Source organism: Gopherus evgoodei, chromosome 3 (assembly GCF_007399415.2).
Source record: "Gopherus evgoodei ecotype Sinaloan lineage chromosome 3, rGopEvg1_v1.p, whole genome shotgun sequence".
Lineage (NCBI taxonomy): Eukaryota > Metazoa > Chordata > Testudines > Testudinidae > Gopherus > Gopherus evgoodei.
The window spans coordinates 7,673,353-7,694,051 of record NC_044324.1 but is presented as its reverse complement, the minus strand read 5'-3'; the positions used below and the strand labels follow the sequence as shown (position 1 = coordinate 7,694,051).

Here is a 20,699-nt window from a genome sequence, read left to right as displayed (position 1 = left end):
CCAAAGAGAAATTGTATTCGTCAGACCTCAGTTTTGTCTCTGTTGATTCACAGTATAATTTCTGACTCATTTGACTGCTTGGGTAATTAACAATATAAAAATATCACACAAAGTGGTCGACTTTGACACAGACTTAAAAAATCTTCCAAGATTCCAGTGCAGTAGCAAAGTTATAGTTACATTGATTATACTACCACCTCAGCTCTCTGAATGGCATGGGATGTATTAAAATAGCTTGATAACTGTTATGAAAAGAGCAGGAAATGGTTAATATTAGAAAACATTGCATCCTCTAGCCAATACATTTTTGTAGCTGAGTGGAGGTTATTTGTTATTACGGTCAAGTACCTACCTACTAACCTATGATGAGTAAAAGCAAACTACTAGTGTAAAACCAAAGTGGGAGAGAAAGGAGCAGGGCTAGCAAGATAGAGGGTGGAAATAAAGATGTGACTTTAGAAAGCAATTCCTACCACAAGCTTTATTTTCACTCTTGTTTCACAATTGCCATTTGGTGGTGAAAATAAACTAATGATTATCTGAAGGAACTTGCCAAGTTAAAACGGCATATTGTGAAGATATTTCCCTGAATAGTTAGAGAAAAAGTATTCTTTCTTGGCTTTGACTATGCCAGATGTTTATGTGATATCTCCCAGTGTTGTGTTATCAGGGCAGTTCCACTGGTGATAACTGCTGTGGAAGCAGTAGTTTTCACCGTATTTTTGCCTCTGTATCTGTAGTAGACTTGCTTTCAACAGGTTTGGATGAGACAGACTGTGGTAAAAATTCTAGTGCCCTATCTACACTAATGTACCTCCTTATTGCTGTAAGTGGGGCAGTGCAACAGTGAGACAGACCTCTCAAAAAAGGCTAGTATAGACACAGCCTCTCCAAGACCATGTTTTCTGCAACGTCATTGTTGGTAAAACTAAGAAGTGTTTTCCATTTGTTTTTTTCACTGTGCACCGCCATGCACAGGAAAGAGACAATGGTATGAAACACGTGGCCCAGGCAAAATTCTGTTGTACTTCCATTCAAACTGGAACGTAGTATGTCCAAATTATAGTAATTTACCTGCACACAACCTCCTACCCATAGAATGTTTATTTCTAAAGATGTTTAGATATTGGATTTGTTCCTCATGGGATTGACTTATAAATCAGAAATTTAACGTGACAGAAGTATAGCCATGTTAGTATTACTTGTACTGAGATCTCAGGATTAATGTATGTCTTGCTCTTTGCTTAAGAGTGACCATTAATTACATGTGAGTAAATTAACTACAGTAACTTCTCACTTAACGTTGTAGTTATGTTCCTGAAAAATGCTAGTTCAAGTGAAATGATGCTAAGCGAATCCAATTTGCACATAAGAATTAATAGAAATCGTGGGAGGAGGGTTAGGTCCCAGGGAAATTTTTTTTGCCAGACAAAAGACTATGTTATATACATACACACACAGTATACATTTTAAACAAAGACTTTAATACTGTACCCAGCAATGATGATTGTGAAGCTTGGTTGAGATGATGGAGTCAAAAGGTGAGCTATTTCCCAGGGAATGCCTTACTGCTAAATGATGAACTACCACTTGGCTGAGCCATCAAGGGTTAACACATTATTAATGTAGCCTCACACTCTACAAGGCAGCACGAATGGAGGGAGGAGACACAGCATGGCAGAGAGAGACACACACACACGTGTGTGTGAGTGTGTGAGAGAGAGAGAGAGAGAGAGAGAGACTTGCATTGCCCCTGTAAGTATGCTGATCTCCCTCTAAGTACACTGTTTTTTTAAGTAGATCAGCAAGTTGAGACAGCAGTTGCTGCTGCCAGCAAGCTCCCTCCATCCAGAGTCCTGTGGTGTCCCCACCCTTGCTCTGTGGAGATAGGGTACAGGAGTGGGGAAAGGGAAACACCCTGACATTAGTACCCCTCTTCCTTTCTCCCCCCCTCCCCTCGCCCAGCAAGCAGGAGGCTCCTGGGAGGAGCTCCAAGGCAGAGGAGCAGGAGCAGCACAGGGCAGTATGGGGAGGGACAGCTGAACTGCCTGGCAATTGATAGCCTGCTGGGCAACTGCTGCACAGGGTACTTAGGGAAGCTGATGGGGAGCTGTCAGTCCACCCTGGTTTCAAGCCCCCACCAGGTAGCTCCAACAGGCTGCTTTTCTGCAAGCAGTGAACAAAGCAGGTGACTGCCAAACAACTTATAAGGGCACATTGTGCAACTTTAAATGAGCATGTTCTCTAATTGATCAGCAACGAACAACACAGCATTAAGTGAGGAGTTACTGTAGATGATTTGTAAAGAAGCAAACCATTAAAAAGTGCATACGTCGCAGCACAGTGAAAATTATTTTATAGCATATCCGATGATATGAGACTGAACTGGAGTCCAGTATAATGGGACTTGTATGTGCCGTAACTTTATTTCTGAAAACTTGGCCTGTTCAAGGTTTTTCCAGGTCTCTCTTGTGAGGTGACATCCATCAAACACAAGTTTCCAGGTTGGATAGTAGACTTGCTGCCAAAAATAGCTCCAGCTTGAAGGATCTGCAGCTACATGTTCTAAGAAATAAAATGCCCCACCCTAGGGAAACAAAACATTTATAAATATTTTAAACATGAAGGAACTGATATGCAGTTAGCATAACTTTTCTTTGTGCTCTTAAAATTCAGTTTCTGTTCTGCCTTTTCTCCCTCACCAACACTTGGAATTGAGGCTTTCTTTGCATACATTTCAGTCAGTATCAAAATACTTCCCCCCAAGTTGCTCTTTTAATCCTGTACATTTTAAAATAAACAGAAAATTACATATTTTTGAAGAGGTGTTTAAAATCCATATCAATAAGTTCTAAAAAGACAAAAGAGGTGCTTGCTTAAGCACCTGGTTTCTCTTTCACAGTAATCAGTACTTTGTGTTTTTGTTCAGAGTAAAACTACTAGGATGTGGTTTTCAAAGGAGCCTGCGAGAGAGAGGCTTAATTCCCATTAAAATTAATTGGGATTTGGAAATACTTAGGTCCCTTTTAAAAATCCCACCATTAAGGGTGAAATTCCTGCACAGGAATGCAACAGTTGAGAATCAGGAACGGGGAGTTTTAACCCAGATGGAATTCTTTACAGAAAGTTATGAGCAAATAACGGGAATGGAGTTAACAGAATGGTTATTTCAACCTTAAGGATGAGATCAGCACTTCTTGTTAGATGTTAAGTGATTTGTCCAAGATAACACAGTGAGTCAGTGGCAGAGCAGGAGAAGAATCTAGATCTCCTCACTAGCAGAGCTGAGATTTCCTGTCCATTGGACCATACTGTCTAGGAATGCTCTATAGGAATTTCACCTATAACGTCCTAGAATTTTAAACTGCACAGACTTAATATCCATATCTGGTGTAGATGGAAATGACCAATCTTTTGATATCCCCCATGTAAAATTTAGATACTTTTTTTTAGTGGGGCGCCATGCTAACTGACAAGATATTTCACCATGCTAGACTGAGAATTTGCTTTTTTCTAAAAGAAAAATCCCTTGAAAAAAATTAAAATTCTGCCTTAAATTTCATATGTTCCCAATGCCACTGAAGTTAGTGGGAGTTGAATACACAAACACAGTTGGCCTAAGAATAATGAGGCAAAGTGACCAGTAAGATCCTACTGCTTTGCACCTCTTTGGTATGCAAAGTGGATATAAGTTCAATTTAATTGGCCAGATAAATGAGGTTTGTGGCAGCTTTGCATCTCCAGAGTGGCAAAAAGCTGAAGGTCACTGGTGAATCCAGTCCAGTGGCTGTAGAATAGGTAAAGTAATATAGGAAATAATAATATAGGAAATATCTTTTCTTAAATACTTACAGTTCTGAGTACTCTCAAAACTTCTTTCAAGACACCCTCTATGCTTTGCACTGAGCACAGGACCAAGGTGCAAACCACTGCATCCATAGAGCTGTCGGCCACTTGGTTCAAGTCCTCCCCTGGGGTCACCAGGAAGGACTGAAACTGAAGGTGCTGGTTCTGTGCCATGCTCTTGGCGAGGCCATCCTGGAAGTTGAGTGTTGTGTCAGTGCAGGTAATTTTGCAGCCAGGTGGGTAGAATTGGAAGTTGGCGCCAGTGCCAGTCCCAATTTCCAGCAAAGTCAGTTCCCCCGAGGAGCCTGCAAACTCCTGCAGGTTGCAGAACAGCTCTTGTTTGTGCCCTGACGCCCTCCGGTTGTAACTCACAGTTATCTTCTCCATTACGAAGGGAAAGAATATGTTCTTACAGAATGGGTCCCATATGCCCAGGAATGATAGCAAGTATATAGGCAGGGCAAGCAGCTGCACGCAAACGCGGAGAAACAGGACCACTGCCTTTGCCATTCCCACTTCTAAGTAGGACCTGCCCTGAGAAGAGCCTCTTTATGTAAAAATAAGGGCCCCTGAAGTTTATGCAGAATGCAGAGTCTATGAAGCAGCTCTGTTCACTTTTGGGATTATTTTCTGCTCTTTGTACTAATCTAGTAGGCGGCTTCTACAGCCAATTTCAAAATCCAGTGTAAAGGTCCTGGCTGAAACTTGAGCAAAAAAGACCTACTGCTCGGTTAGAAACAACTGGCACAGTCTTGAAGCTGGGTGGTTACGTGGTGAACTGATATAGGCTGGATCCTGCAGTGTGGAACTTGCGACATGCTGCAAATCCCTAAAGCGTAATGTTTACCAAGTTTCAGATGGCAGTTTCCACCCTCTCTCTTAAAGCAGCCCTGTCTCATCTTCAGTGTTGTGGCTAAGGGTTTGTCTAGAAGGTGGGAGACCTTGGGTCCAGTCCCATGCTCCAACTACTCTTTGTTATTTAGCCACAGGGGAACAGCTTCAACAGGAGAGACTGAGGGAGCCCTATGTCAGACTATGCTATAGCTCGTTGGTTAGAGAACTCTCCTGAGAGGTGGGAGACTCCTATTCAATCCTTGTCTATTTTGGCAGAGAGGGGAATTAAACCTGGTTCGCCCACATCACTCCCATGCAATTGTGCTAACCATTCACTTAAAACGTATAAGGTGTCTGGCTCCTTCTGAATGGGACCTGATCTGGTAGGTGGTTTCTGAGCATGCCTACCAGTTTGAGCCCTGAACGTGATTTATATGGCTGAATTCCTGTTTTACACCTAGTGTGTAGATCATTCTGGGGGTTAGGTGGGAAATAATGTCCTGATGCTTACACTGAAGCAGAAACTTAGGCGGCTTGGGAACTTTTACTCGGAAAGCTTAGGTGCTGCATGAACTTAAGCACCTACAGATTGTTGAGGTTCCCCTGAGACCTATTTCCACTTGGTTCCCAGAGAACTCTGTTTGACTTCAGTCTCAATACTCAGGTGCTTTTATCTGGCATACAGCAAAGCTATGTGGAGTTAATCAAGCTCAAACGTAGGAGGTGGGTATGGGCATACCACATATTCAAAGTTACACAGCAAACCACTTCCTTTATATACATTCACACAATACAGTGCATCACATTTTGGGGGTTGGCTTGGTCATTTTGTAGGAACCAATCCCTCTTCTACAGCATGTTCTGTCCATGCCCAACTTACTCTTCACCGCATCTTGTGTTCCAGTCTTCTCTTATCCATTGTTAGCTTGTTTTTAGTAAATGATTCTCTGGGTATTCCCCCTCTTATTTTAAGCTAGCTCAGACATTCTGTCTTTTAGCTCAGTGACTATTTACTTATCTTAGCACAAATGTTTTGTTTTCAGCCTGCTGATCTAGTTACCTTCCTAATCCTGTCTTCCAAGAAATAAGGCCTCCCCCGTGTTTAATGACTCATGTTAAGCCAGGCCTTCACAGGTTTTGGCAAGAGTTTTGTGGCTCACAGTGCAGCCAAAACTGGGACTTAGGTGCCTAAATCCTAGGTTTAGGCACCTAAGTTCCTTTGTGGATTCCACCCCTTCTCTATACTTTGCATCAAGTACTGCACCAGGATTCAGCAGAGAACTTGGGCTACCACAAAATTCTCAATGTGGAGGTACTGATTCTCTGCAATTTTCCTGAAAAGAAACTTCTCAAAGTTGCCTTCTGTGTAGATAACTTGGCATCCCAACAGATAGAACTGGAAGTTGGCTCCAGTGCCACAACTAATATCCAGCAGCACCAGCTCTTCTGATGTGTTTGTAAACTCTTGCGTGCTGCACCAGAGCTCCTGTTTCTGGTCAGAGGTCTGTCTGTTGTAAATGATGGTGAATCTTTTATGACAGGTGGGAAAAATATCTTCTTGCTACAGATGAGGTCTCACAGTCTCAGGAACAATAGCAGATATGCAAGCAGGGCAAGGAACTGTGTAGGAGCATAATTAGGAGCATTGCTATCAGCGGAGAGGAGAGTTTGAACCTGACCGAGCTAACAGTGTTGTGGAAGAAACAGTCACATCTGATGTTGGGGGAGTTCTGTTTCTCTTTTGCATTTCTTATAAGCTGTAGTCGTAGAGCTGTGCCAAAATGTACTTACCCCACATCAAAGGAATCCAGCTTGAGGCAGCTGTTGTGATAATGCCCTAATACAAATTTCTTGCCTCCTTTTTTGTTCTGCAGGAGATGCTATCCCAACCCCTTAAACTACAGAAGATATTGCTGCTGCCCCCAAAGTCAAGCATGACCTTTCCCTGCATGGAAACAGGTGTTATTATTAGTAGGTTGATTTTTTTCAAAGCACTTTATAGCCCATGAAAGCATATGCCCAAATAAATTGTTAGTCTCTGAGGTGCTACAAGGACTCCTTGTTTCTATTAACTAGCTCATTCTCTAGGGGCTTGGCTACGCTTGAAACTCCAAAGCTTTGAAGTGTGAGTGTGGTCATGGCACCAGTGCTGAGAGAGAGCTCTCTCAGCGCTGCAGGTACTCAGCCTCCCCGAGGGGATTAGTTTACAGCGCTGGGACGGCGCTCCCGGTGCTGGGGCACTGTTCACACTGGCGCTTTACAGCGCTGTAACTTGCTGCGCTCGGGGGGTGTTTTTCACACCCTGAGCGAGAAGTTGCAGTGCTGCAAAGCACCAGTGTAGCAAGGCCTCAGTGCCCAGAAGGGAGGTATATAGATGGACTAATGAGGTACAGCGAGGTGAAGTAATGGGCGTAAGGTCTTGCAGTGAATCAGTGCAGAGCTCAAAGAATTCAGGAGTCCTGGCTCTTAGTGCTTTCTGCTGGGTTCGCACTGTCTCAGCATAGACTCATAGACTCATAGACTCTAGGACTGGAAGGGACCTCGAGAGGTCATCGAGTCCAGTCCCCTGCCCTCATGGCAGGACCAAGTACTGTCTAGACCATCCCTGATGACATTTATCTAACTTACTCTTAAATATCCCAGCGATGGCAGATCCACAACTTCCCTAGGCAATCTATTCCAGGTTTTAACTACCCTGACAGTTAGGAACTTTTTCCTAATGTCCAACCTAAATCTCCCTTGCTGCAGTTTAAGCCCATTGTTTCTTGTTCTATCATTGGAGGCTAAGGTGAACAAGTTTTCTCCCTCCTCCTGATGACACCCTTTTAGATACCTGAAAACTGCTATCATGTCCCCTCCTCAGTCTTCTCTTTTCCAAACTAAACAAACCCAATTCCTTCAGCCTTCCTTCATGTTCCTCTTTTAAAACAACTCATGAGCAGAGACCAATTTTGGCATGTATATGCAGACATTTATTAAGCAGCACTTGGAACAGTTTCCCTCAGTGTGAGCCAAAATCCAATATTTATGCACATACCAGTAGCCTGAATATTATTTATTGAAGCTCAGTACAGTTTAAACACGCACTCTGGACTAAAACAAGTTCCTGTTTATCTTACGTAACAATCATAGCCTTTTCTTACTCTTCCTTGACTTTAGACTACAATGAAACAAGATATAGCCTGGAGCTGCACAGACAATAAATGAGTCTTCAGGATAACTTACATTCCGATTCACAGAAGGTTGGTAGGTTGTTTTTTGTAGATGGTCTAATCATATGAGCCAGAAGACACTTTAGACTGTTTTAAGATACTGTGGATTTTTGTTAATATGGGGTTTTATGCGCTTGGCGTGCTGGGGCCTGGAGCCGCCCCTGACTGGAAGACAAGCACTCAGGTGGTACTATTCTCACCCCTGCCACTGTCCTCCTGTGTGAACTTGGCAGAGTCACTTAATCTGTCTGTGCCTCCAACTTCTCATCTCTAAACTATGGATAACTTAATTTTGCTGACTGCTTAATGAGAAGTACTATGAAGTCTGTGGGATCAATATTTGTTAAAATGCTTTGAGATTCTTGGTGCAAGGGTACATAGTATTATAAAAGTGCACAGTATATTGATACTGTCTTTCCCACACTGAAACTTGATGCAAATTTGTTTAAAGAAATGTATTCAATTTTGAGTGTATGGTCTTGTTCCTATAGTTGCCTTTCTTTCTATCAATTACTTAGTGAAATCCATTTGTTCCAGTGTTGATCCCCTGGGTTAGACTTAATGAGCCAAATTCACACTTGGTGGAACTCCAGTGGAGTTGCATTTGCTTACACCAGATCTGAATTTGGCGTTACACTAATCAGGGAAAAAAACACTATACAGGGGCTAGTGTTTACAAAAATGAGTTACCTGCTCCCCCTATTGGTAACAAAGCAGAGGACATAATCAAAGTACAGTATTTTCAACTTTATTGAGAAGCCTATGTCTCTAGCAACACCGTGGTTCTGTAGCAATTACAAAAGACAAACACAATTTATTTTGTTTTAATTTATCAAAAGTACTTTCAGTGCAGTCTGAATGGATATGTCTAATGCTTAGGTTTTTCCTTCTATTATCTTTCAGTAGGATATGAGCTCCCTGCCACTTGGGGGCCCCTAGCTACTCTGTTGGCCTTAACTAGTGCTAATTACCCTGCTATAATGGGCAGCAGCGGCTCCAGGCACCAGCACTCCAAGCGCGTGCCTGGGGCAGCAGGCCGTGGGGGGCACCCTGCTGGTCCCTGCGAGGGTGGCAGTCAGGGAGCCTTTGGCAGCTTGCCTGCTTGAGGTCCACCCGTCCCGCGGATTTGGTGGCAATTCAGCAGAGGTACACCAAAGCCACGGGACTGGCGACCTCTGCATGGCAAGCTGCTGAAGGCTGCCTGACGCGTGCTTGGGGCTGCAAAAAAAGCTAGAGCCGCCCCTGATAAGGGGAGCATTTGTTGTGCAATTGCTGTTTCAAATCTGATTAGACTGAGGAGCCTGATTCCCAAAGTCCCAAAGGGACTCAGGCATTGCAACCCCAAGCAACATGGTACCCAGAAAGTCACAGGAACGAACATTGAGATCCACAGAGCTTGACTTAGGCATCGAGGCTCTGTATATGATGAACGAGGCTCTGTATATGATCAGTGCCTTAGAATGTGATCCGCAAAAACTAGCAGGACAGTCAGTGAAAAATGCTGACCAGAGCTTTGTCTGAAAACTGGGACCAGCCTGACTGGCGTACGGACAAACATAACACCATAGTTAGGATGAGCTGTGGATGCTCAGTAAGTTTTCCCTGTTATTCTCATAAACCCAACAAGGCAAGTTGGTTAGGCAGCTAATTGCTAAATAAGTATTGCTCTGACGTTATAAGGTTGCTAGTCAGGGATAAATACCTCTAGGAATTGGAAGGAACCACGGTGCTGAAGTGACCTTGTTTCTCAGTCCATGGAGTTAGTTATTTCACAGCATATCCAATGATATGGGGACGAGTAGGATTCCAGGACAGGGGGGCACGTATGTGCCGCAACTTCAGTTCCGAGAACCCTGCCTTCTCCAGATCCTTCCAGGTCTCTCTGGTCAGGCAGCACCCGTCTCCCAGATATCTCCAGGTTGGGTTGTAGATCTGTTGCCAAAAGTAGCCCCAGCTGGAATGATCTGCAGCCACATGCTCCAAGAAATACAAAGCACCACCCTGGGAAACAAAGCAATCAAAATGCTTCAGGAACAAACAAGAGCTCTTAAAATCACCAGCATCTCCCTTCCACTTTGGAGACACAACTCTTGGATCAAACTCCCCACAATCTGGCCATGTTCGGTTCAGGCTGATTTCTAACTATTATGTTTTCAGGAACTGCTACCCATAATCAGTTATCTGTGGAGTCCAGTCAGCGTTCCACCATGTTCTCATTCTGTCTTATTTCACTCCTGTAAGATTTAAAAAATACTATTTGGGGAAGCTACATGGCTACAGAAAGGTTTGAGTTCTATGTGGAAGGGGAAGTATGCTCTTGTGATGGAGAGTCAGGACTCATGGAGTCTGTTCCCAGCTCTGCCACTACTGCTTTGTGTGCCCTTGAGCAAATCACTTAACCTTCTGGTATTCAGTTTTTCCATCTGTAAAATGGGGATGATCAGAACATTTACCATACCCTCCAAGTGGTGAGGGTTAAGTCACTGTTGTTTATATAGCACGGTGAGGCAGGTGCCATTAGACAAGGATCGGGCATTCACTTCACTGGCAGTCTTGTGAGCTGCAGAACTGCTTCACTGAATCCACTGCTGAAGAGCAGATCTAGTACAGCATATTCCAGTGATTAAAAACACTGGATAAGTAGCAGAGCTAGTGCTGAGAGCAAACCTATTCAGAATATTCAAGGCAGTTTTTAGTGGAAGCTGGTGTAAGAGTTAGAGATTTTGATTTGAATTTTCCACCCGTTTGTGAGGACATTGCCAAACATATTTTTTTTCCCCTACCTTGTAATTTAGCTCCACAATGAAAACAAAATGTTTTAAATTGCCTTAAGGAATGTTCTTTATAGTCACAACCAAGGCTACATGGGAAACTTCTACCATTTACACAGGTTAAACCCACCGGTGTGGACACTCATTAGTAGCTTTTTTCAGTTGAGCTTAAACTTGTTCCCAAGTGATATAAGCTAAACCAGTGTTTTTCAACCTTTTTTAATTTGTGGACCCATAAAACATTTTGAATGGAGGTGTGGACCCCTTTGGAAATTGTAGACATAGTCTGTAGACCCCCAGGGGTCTGTAGAACACGGGTAGAAAACCAATGAGTTAAGCCAAAAAAAGCACTGTTACCACCAGAATAAGTGTGCATACTGGTATAACATATCTGTTTAAATTTAATCTTAAGTTATAATGAACAAACTTGCTCCTGTAGACAACCCAAGGGTAAGATACTAAAAACAATACGCAATGAGGTTATCCAGTGAATATACACACTTAACTTAGTTTGGCATAGACAGGGGTGGCTCTAGGCATTTGCCTCCCAAGCATGCAGTGTGCCTGCGGGAGGTCCACCGAAGCCAGGGGACCAGCAGACCCTCCACAGGCAAGCCGCCGAAGGCAGCCTGCCTGCCGCCCTCGCAGCGACTGGCAGAGCGCCCCCAGTGGCTTGCTGACCCAAGCACGCGCTTGGTGTGCTGATGCCTGGAGCCGCCCTGGCCATAGATATGACAGGATCCCGGATAGTGCACGATTTTGCAGTCCAAGGGATATCTACAAATACATTAGTAACACTGCAGGGTCCAGAGCGTCTGGCAGGCATGTGCTGACAGGCAATATTAGTAAAGAGAAAGAGTGAGTTTGGGGAGAAGAAAAGCGGGCAGGGAAAGAGGAGAAGTGCTAGGTAATAAAAACTAATCTCTTCCTGCGCAGCCTGGGATTCCACTCCCTCCAAAATGCACAGCTACCCACCCCTCCATTTATTGCTGTACTCTAGAAAGATGTGTCTTGTGTTGCCATGAAGTCCTATAGCCTGCTTGAGAGTCCCTGAAATCACACACTCATGAGCTAGGTTTGAAGTGAGGGTGTTCCTTCAGAATTCCTCCTGATTGCCAGCCTTTTGCTGAACAAAGGTGCAGAGAACAGGAGTACTGGAAATTCTGGGCTATTGGATGAACAGTGAGCATTGCAGTAAGAACACTTGGGGAGGGTATCAGAACAGCCATCCAATTTCCTTCTAACAAGTGAGTTTCATGGAACAAGGCTACCAGCTGTTCTAGCCTCAGGTTGTACTGTGGTTCTGCCATTCCTGCTCTGCATGGTGACAGAATTCAACTGCCATAACTAGAAAGGCAAGGGCTTATTTTTAATTCTCTCTCACCTTAATTAGGAAAAATAGCAAAGGCTCACCCAGGTAGAATTCCAGCCTCGGTTGCTGTGCAGCGTGCCGGGTAAGAGTGGGATAGCTTTCATCTTAATGAGAAAGTTACTTGCAGTTTCGCTTCCACGTTCAGACAATGGCAATTTTATGAGCACACTTCTTAGCTATGTGTTTTGAGATCAATGGACTAGAAAGATGGCACATTTATGCTTGATTCTTAAGCTTAAAGGGGCTGTGGGGGAGGGAAAATCAAGGGTAAGATTTTTAAAAAGCACTGAAATAACTTAAGTGTCTAAGTCTCATTTTTAAAAGCAGAACTTAAGCCCTGAAGTCACTTAGGTGCTTCTGAATATTTGACACTAAATCCATTAAGGGATATAGTCAGATACTTTGGGCTTCAGATAAGGGCTTTATAAATAATTTGTAGCATGCTTGCATGTGGATGTTTTAACTAAGCTAAACCATCTAATGCTTTTTGTGGTTTAAAAGAATTCTAAGGGAACAGCTGTTTGAATGTAAACATCCCCTTGTTATATAGGGTTTGCAACTCCAGTCCATTGCAGCATTGTGCTAGTGCATGGAACCAAATTGAATTGTCTGGCTAACAGGAGTGGAGCAGATGAGCCTGTTTTCATTATCAGCATCATTGTGATTTTTTTAAAGTTGGTTTCAGTCATAGCTAAGCGGCTCACTAAGTGGTCAGGTCTGTCCTCCTTACAGGAACAAGGGAGAGAATGTTGTACTGGCTTTTATTTAGATGTTAGCCACATAAAGTCAGTCAAGACAACGTACCTGTCTTATAAGTGTGTGTGATAAATACTGAAATGGTGTTAAGTGACACAGCAAAGGAAATGAATGTGGCCTGGTTCTGTCAGTTTTCCTTTTACTACTTTCTGTTCAGAAAACTGCTGGCTTCCAGACAAACACATACAAGTCATACAGGTCATACAGGTCAGGGGTACATCATACAGGTCAGGGGTAGGCAACCTATGGCACACGTGCCGAAGGTGGCACGCAAGCTGATTTTCAGTGGCACTCACACTGCCCTGGTCATGGCCACCAGTCTGGGGAGGCTCTGCATATTAATTTAATTTTAAACGAAGCTTCTTAAACATTTTAAAAAACCTTATTTACTTTATATACAACAATAGTTTAGTTGTATAGTATAGACTTATAGAAAGAGACTGTCTAAAAATGTTAAAATGTATTACTGGCATGTGAAACCTTACATTAGAGTGAAAAAAGAAGACTCGGCACAACCACTTCTGAAAAGGTTGCCGACCCCTGCTCTAGGTGATGAAGGGGTTGGCTATTGACTAGCCCATTCTGTGGACATTTGCAATCTCCTGCTCGTAGGAGAGCACAGGGACTTCTCCTCTCTGCGCTCCCTGCAGCATGTCTCAAAGGGGGTTTACCCCTGCCACACTAGGCTACTTGAGGGAGAGATGTGTCTCTGGGGCAGGTGGCTCCACACACGCTCCCCATTAGACCTGTCTTTGAATAGCACAGCTTGGTTCATAAACAAAATAGCACCCCCCCACACACCCCATGGTACTCATACTCACCAGCCTGAGCACTCGCAAGACTTCTCTCAGAACTTGCTCGATGCTGCGCACCGAGCACAGCACCAAGGTGCAAACCACCACATCCATGGAGTCGTCAGCCACTTGGGCGCAGGTCCTCACCGGAGGCCACCAAGAACCGTTTCAAAATGGAGGTGTGGGCTGTCAGACAATGCTCTTGAGGAGGAACCTCTCAAAGTTGGGGTTGGGATCATTGCAGTCACCCGGCATCCGGTGGGTAGAACTGGAAGTTGGCTCCTGAGCCTGTGCCTATTTCCAGCAGCCTGAGCTCCATCGAAGGGGCCTGCAAACTCCCCCAACTGCTGAACAGGTCCTTGTTCTGTGGAAGAGTTTGTGGTTGTAGATAGTGGGCACTTGGCCATGACATATGGAAGATGCTTTTTACAGAGGGGATCCCATAAGCCCAGATACGAGAGCAGGTACACAGGCAGGCTGAGGAGCTGGATGCATCGCTGGAGGAGAGGGATCAGCACCATCAGTGCAGAGAGGAGAATGCAAAAATCCTCAATCCCAGCTGTAAACAGAACACCAAACCTGCTGCTATGTTCCAACTTTACTGAGCATTTCCTTCTCGCTCTCCTGGCTAACTGGCTCATGCTGAACTGGGTTATGTCTGGTTCCTCCAGCTGGCTGCCTTCCTAATTCTATCTTAAAGAGACAGAGCACTGTTTACTCATAATTCTACAAGCACAACTGAAGTGGGATCCAACAGGGATAGAAATTGATTTGTTTCCTTACGTAATTTTGGGCTTAATCCTTCAAGGTCCTGGGTGCTGTGGCCTGGTGGGGCAAAGCACTTTATTATGTACTTAACTTTAAACACAGGAGTTCTATTGAAGCTAATGGTACTACTCACAAGTTCAAAGATAAGCATGGGTTTAAGTGCTTTGCTGAAGTGGTCCAGAGCACTCACCACCTTGCAGGACTAGCCCATTGTCACTAAGAAGCAGCAATTCCAGACTTCAAGCACATTCTGGACCGGGTGCTGTATTGTTATAACACTGTCTACTTTCAGAGCACCATTATATTGGATATACTGTGACATGAGATCATAGTATCCTCTACTTTGTCAAGCCAGACCTAAAAACCTAAAGAAGGAGAACACCAGTTCCCTAGGCAACTCATTCCAGTGCTTCACTGCCCTCCTAGTGAAAAAGTTTTTCCTAATGTCCAACCTAATCCTCCTGCACTGCAATTTGAGACCATTACTCCTTGTTCTGTCATCTGGTACAACTGAGAACAGTCTAGAGCCATCCTCTTGGAACCCCCTTCAGGTAGTTGAAAGCAGCTATCAAATCCCCCCTCATTCTTCTCTTCTGCAGATTAAATAATCCCAGTTCCCTCAGCCTCTCCTCATAAGTCATGTGCTCCAGCCCCCTAATAATTTTTGTTGCCCTCTGCTGGACTCTTTCCAATTTTCCCACATCCTTGTAGTGTAGGGCCCAAAACGGGACACAGTACTCTAGATGAGGCCTCACCAATGCTGAATAGAAGGAAATGATCACGTCCCTCAATCTGCTGGCAGTGCCCCTACTTATACAGCCCAAAATGCTGTTAGCGTTCTTGGCAACAAGGGCACACTGTTGACTCATATCCAGCTTCTCATCCACTGTAACCCCTAGGTTCTTTTATGCAGAACTGCTGCTTAGCCATTCGGTCCGTAGTCTGTAGCAGGGCATGGGATTCTTCTGTCCTAAGTGCAGGACTCTGCACTTGTTCTTGTTGAACCTCATCAGATTTCTTTTGGCCCAATCTTCTAATTTGTCTAGGTCCCTTTGTATCCTATCCCTACCCTCCAGCATATCTACCACTCTTCCCAGTTTAGTGTCAACATAAACTTGCTGAGGGTGCAATCCACACCATCCTCCAGATCATTAATGTAGATATTGAACAAAACTGGCCCCAGGACCGATCCTTTGGTCATTCTGCTTGATATCAGCTGCCAACTAGACATGGAGCCATTGATCAGTATCCACTGAGCCTGATGATCTAGCCAGCTTTCTATCCACCTTATAGTCCATTCATCCAGCCCATACTTCTTTAACTTGCTGGCAAGAATACTGTGGGAGATCGTATCAAAAGCTTTGCTAAAGTCAAGGAATAATATGTCCACAGCTTTCCCCTCATCCACAGAGCCAGTTATCTTGTCATAGAAGGCAATTACGTTAGTCAGGCATGACTTGCCCTTGGTGAATCATGCTGACTGTTCCTGATCACTTTCCTCTCCTCTTAGTGCTTCAGAATTGATTCCTTGAGTATCCACTCCACAGTTTTTCCAGGGACTGATGTTGAGGCTGGACTGGCCTGTAGTCCCCAGATCCTCCTCCTTCCCTTTTTTAAAGATAGGCACTACATTAGCCTTTTTCCAGTCATCCAGGACCTCCCCCGATCGCCATGAGTTTTAAAAGATAATAGCCAAAGGCTCTGCAGTCACATCCGCCAACTCCTTTAGCACCCTCAGATGCAGTGCATCCGGACCCATGGACTTGTGCTTGTCCAGCTTTTCTAAATAGTCCTGAACCATTTCTTTCTCCACAGAGGGCTGGTTACCTCCTCCCCATACTGTGCTGCCCAGTGAAGTAGTCTAGGAGCTGACCTTGACTGTGAAGACAGAGGCAAAAAAAGCATTGAGTACATTAGCTTTTTCCACATCATCTATCACTAGGTTGCCTCCCCCATTCAGTAAGGGGCCCACACTTTCCTTGACCACTTTTTTGTAGCTAACATATCTGAAGAAACCCTTCTTGTTACTCTTAACATCCCTTGCTAACTGAAACTCCAAGTGCGATTTGGCCTTCTTGATTTAACTCCTGCATGCCTGAGCAATATTTTTATACTCCTCCGTGGTCATTTGTCCAATCTTCCACTTCTTGTAAGCTTCTTTTTTGTATTTAAGATCAGCAAAGATTTCAACGTTAAGCCAAGCTGGTCGCCTGCCATATTTATTATTCTTTCTACACATTAGGATGGTTTGTTCTTGCAACCTCAGTAAGGATTCTTTAAAATAAAGCCAGCTCTCCTGGACTCCTTTCCCCCTCATGTTATTCTCCAGGGGATCCTGCCCATTAATTCCCTACGGGAGTCAAAATCTGCTTTTCTGAAGTTCAGGGTCCATATTCTGCTGCTCTCCTTTCTTCCTTGTGTCAGGATCCTGAACTCTACCATCTCATGGTCACTGCCTCCCAGGTTCCCATCCACTTTTGCTTCCCCTACCAATTCTTCCCTGTTTGTGAGCAGCAGGTCAAGAAGGGCTCTGCCCCAAGTTGGTTCTTCCAGCACTTGCACCAGGAAATTATCCCCCTACACTTTCCAAAAACTGCCAGTTCTCCCTGCTTGTTTCCCAGGCTTCTTGCATTTGTGTATAGGCACTTAAGATAACTCGCTGATCATCCTGCATTCTCAGTATGAGGCAGGAATCCTCCCCTCTTGTGCTCTCCTGCTCATGCTTTCTCCTGGTATCCCACTTTCTCACTTACCTCAGAGCTTTGGTCTCCTTCCCCTGGTGAACCTAGTTTAAAGCCCTCGTCACTAGGTTAGATATTAAGAAAAAGTTTCTAACTATAAGGGTAGTAAAACTTTGGAACAGATTTCCAAGAGAGGTTGTGGAATCCCCATCATTGGAGATTTTTTAAATCAAGTTGGACAAACACCTGCCAGGGATGGTTTAGGTTTACTTGGTCCTGTTACTGCACAAGGGGCTGGACTTTGACTTCTTATGGGTCCCTTCCAGCCCTGCATTTCTATGATTCTATGCAGTGGTGACACGTAACCATTGACAGAGAGAGTGTGTGTGTGTGTGTGTGTGTGTGTGTGTGTGTGTGTGTGTAATGTATTTTGAACCCACTCCCCACAAATATAAATATAAACCCTGGCAGAAATTTGCAGGGGGGGGCATGTGACCCAGTATGTTCCCCCCACACACACATCACCTCTGATTCTATGAATACGAGTCCATGTTTCTTAGTATCTAGCAGTTATGAGTTTAAGCTCTGTAGCATGTCTGAGTTAATGATGACTCATGATTGTCAAATAACAAGCTCAATTGGAATTATTTAATCAAAGATTTGTACAGCACTATACAGAAAAAATAGATACATTACCATAATTTGTTGTAAGATCAAGAATTAGGTCTCTCTTCTTCACTGTAACTGGAGGGACGCAACAGTTTTCACTCCCCGACTAGGTTCTCACACCAATGTTCTTTGCCAGAAGAAACGTGTTCTGGCATCATTTCTGTACATTCTCAGTGTACCTGATGTACGTGTGAAGGCATGATTATTTACAGCTGAGAGGATTAAAAATTCTTCAGGATAATATATTTCAGTGGGTCTTCCTTCCCCCATAATCATTCTGCCCTGTTGATTGCCCAACAGAAAACATCTGCTATAACAATCTCTTATCAGTTTCCCAGCTACATGTATGCGTATGTAGATATTATATTTCTATATTAAGGGGATGCTTTCCCAGATTATCTGGAGTTTTATAGACATGGAGATGCTATATATTATTATATACAGTCTAACACAGGAAATTCCTGATTAGGGTTACTTATTGGACAAGGGCCAGTGTTCTGGGCCTTAGAATTCAACATATTTGTTAATATAGCAGTTCTAAGGAATATTTAATATATAAATGAATCATAAAAACAGAAAGAAAAGGACTAAGGGTACTATTTACTAAGATACTAACAGTTTCCACACGTCTTTTGAAGGTGTGCAAGCTTTGAGGATAGAGACTGAGGTCAGATATAGGGCACGTTTCCACTGGCAACTCTAAAGCGCTGCCAGAGCAGCGCTTTAACATGGCTTGTGTAGTCACAGCATTGCACTGGGAGAGAGGTCTCCCAGCACTCTAAAAAAACCATCTCCATGACAGGCTTAGCTACCAGTCCTGGGAGCATGGGTCCCAGTGCTAGTGCACAGTCTATACTGGCACATTACAGGACTGAAACTTGCAGTGCTCAGAAGTGTGTTTTTTTCACACCCCTGAGCAAGAAAGTTGCAGCGCTGTAAATTAGTATAAATTTGATGTGTCCATTCTTCCTGTGGAGAAAAATCAGATGTTCAGTTTGTGCCCCCATATTCCTCAACATCTCTCGTATCTTTAGGGGTAATGTAGGAGAGGTGTCTAATCTTCTAAGAACACAGTTTGGTATCAGCCATCCCTTGACAAATCTGAGGAGTTTTGAAATGATGAGAGATAATGTGTTGATGTTGTCCCATAAATGAGACTCAAAACAGTAAAGATCATCCCCCTGGTTAACTATGGAATTAAACAAATTTAGCTTGTACAAACTAGACTCAGGCTTGTGTTGCTAGAGGGAATATTAGTATAAAAACTGGGGGAAATGCGCCCTCTACTGGGAAAACAATACACATGATACAGCAGTGCTGATTATTTCACCCAACTTTATAAGCACATTTTGTGTGTCTGTAGCATCACCGTATAAAATATGCTCAAGGGATTCTAAAAGAAAATAGAAAAAAATGGCAAAGTCCACTTTTGGTCCTGACAGGTGTTTAGGCTAAGGAAATTGCAGTACATGAGAGCAACATACTTGTAAATTGCAGTACATGAGAGCAACATACGTGTAAAAAATGTACCTTAGTAATATGTAATATTTATCAGTGATTTTTAGCCATCAGAGCTAAGCAGGAAACCATTATTCCATATTTAAAGCTATGGAAACAGACACAGAAGTGAAGTACCTTGCCTGAGATTACAAATGGAGTCTGTGTCAGAACGATCATGGAAACTCAGAAGCTCTGTACTCCTGGGACCTGAAATTGGTGGAAAGATTTCCTTTAATTTCAGTGGGCAATGAATCAGGCTTGTGCTCAGACCACATCTCTCTCTAAAAGAGACTGACATCCTTGCTGATGACCAAAGATTGGATATGCTAATTGGACTTATATTATGGATGAGGAAAAGACTTACAGTACATGCTCCAGGGTTGGCGATGCTGTACCTTTAACTTCTGATCATCTTCATCCGGCACCCTTGTCACCATGAGCCTCTGTAACGCATTGGTGAATATATATCACAGGTACCCATTTGGCTGGATCCCAGGCTAGAGAGTGTCAGCAGGTTAGCTCAAGCTGTAGTAGTTCATGCTGAATTTTATAACTGCACACAAAAAGTTACATGACTCCTTTAGTGCAGGTGATCTAGAGTTTGTGATTGAGACTTCTAAAATTTTTGTTCAGACTCATTCCCATGAATTTCAAAGGGTAGTTTTAAGTTACCGTTGTCTGTTTATTTTGGGCCAGATTTCCAAAGGAGCTGAACTCTCCCATGGTCTGAATGGAGCTGCTGAGTGCTGAGCTCTTCTGGAAAAGCTGGCCCTTAAATACAAGATTTTTGGCCATTTTAGATGAATTATCATTCCCCCTAAAATAATTTTTCAAGGTTGAATGGAGAGGAACTGAGAATATTCCCCTCCTCACAACCTATCTCCAAGAAGACATTGACTGGCCTGAGCATTAGTAAAATTTCTTTCAGCACCTTCGCAACACTGGCATGGAGAACAGCTCCAGGATGCAAACCACTACAACCACAGAGCCATTGACTGTGTGGCAGAGGTCACTGAAAAGTGCTTGAACCTGAGATGCCAATTCTCAGCAATACTTGTGATAAGAAACTTCTCAAAGTTGGAGTTGGGGTCAGTGTAGGTCAGTGCTGGTGAGCAGGTAGAACTGGAGGTTGGCTCCAGTACCACAGCCAATCTCCAGCAGTGCCAGCTGCCCCCAGTGACCTGCCAACTCCTGCAGGCTACTGAAGAGCTCCTATTTCTTGTGGGTCATTTGTGGCTAGTCTTTGCATGAAGCAGATTAATGTTTTCTTGCATATTGGGTCCCACAAGCCCAGGTAAGACAGTAAGTATATGGGCCAGCTGGAGACTTGGATACATGCACCGAGGAGGAAGGTTATGGCCCCCATCAGCTTGCACTGCAGGAGTTGCTCACGTTAGAATGATCCCAATGATGAGGCAGGTTTCTGCTGAGTGCTGTCACCATAAACTTCTTAAGGTGTCAGAATCTAGTAACGCTCGGACCCTAGGCAGAAATGT

At 43.7% G+C, this 20,699-nt stretch overlaps 2 protein-coding genes across 2 annotated transcripts; both read right to left on the bottom strand.

Annotated features, from left to right (window-relative positions):
• Positions 1-2,005: 2,005 nt before the first annotated feature.
• Positions 2,006-7,176, bottom strand: METTL7A (methyltransferase like 7A). The gene is made up of 2 exons (XM_030554902.1): positions 3,853-7,176; positions 2,006-2,587 (listed from the first exon to the last, which is right to left on the bottom strand). The coding sequence occupies exons 1-2, from the start codon at positions 4,354-4,356 to the stop codon at positions 2,351-2,353; spliced, it is 741 nt and encodes a 246-aa protein (XP_030410762.1). The 5' UTR covers positions 4,357-7,176; the 3' UTR covers positions 2,006-2,350.
• Positions 7,177-9,091: 1,915 nt separating this feature from the next.
• LOC115647942 (methyltransferase-like protein 7B) lies at positions 9,092-14,214 on the bottom strand. Its single transcript, XM_030554896.1, is given in 6 exon segments — positions 9,092-9,893; positions 13,613-13,717; positions 13,719-13,751; positions 13,753-13,841; positions 13,844-13,947; positions 13,949-14,214. Coding segments are annotated over 6 exon segments (726 nt in total). The 5' UTR covers positions 14,107-14,214; the 3' UTR covers positions 9,092-9,656.
• Between the last annotated feature and the right edge of the window lie 6,485 nt (positions 14,215-20,699).

What these genes read in the sequence shown, in the direction of transcription:
- METTL7A (XM_030554902.1), bottom strand. Translation starts at nt 4,356, where the DNA reads ATGGCAAAGGCAGTGGTCCTGTTTCTCCGCGTTTGCGTGCAGCTGCTT. An exon ending in TTTTGAGAGTACTCAGAACT is followed by an intron (nt 2,588 to 3,852) that starts GTAAGTATTTAA and finishes TTGTTTCCCTAG; the next exon opens with GGTGGGGCATTTTATTTCTT.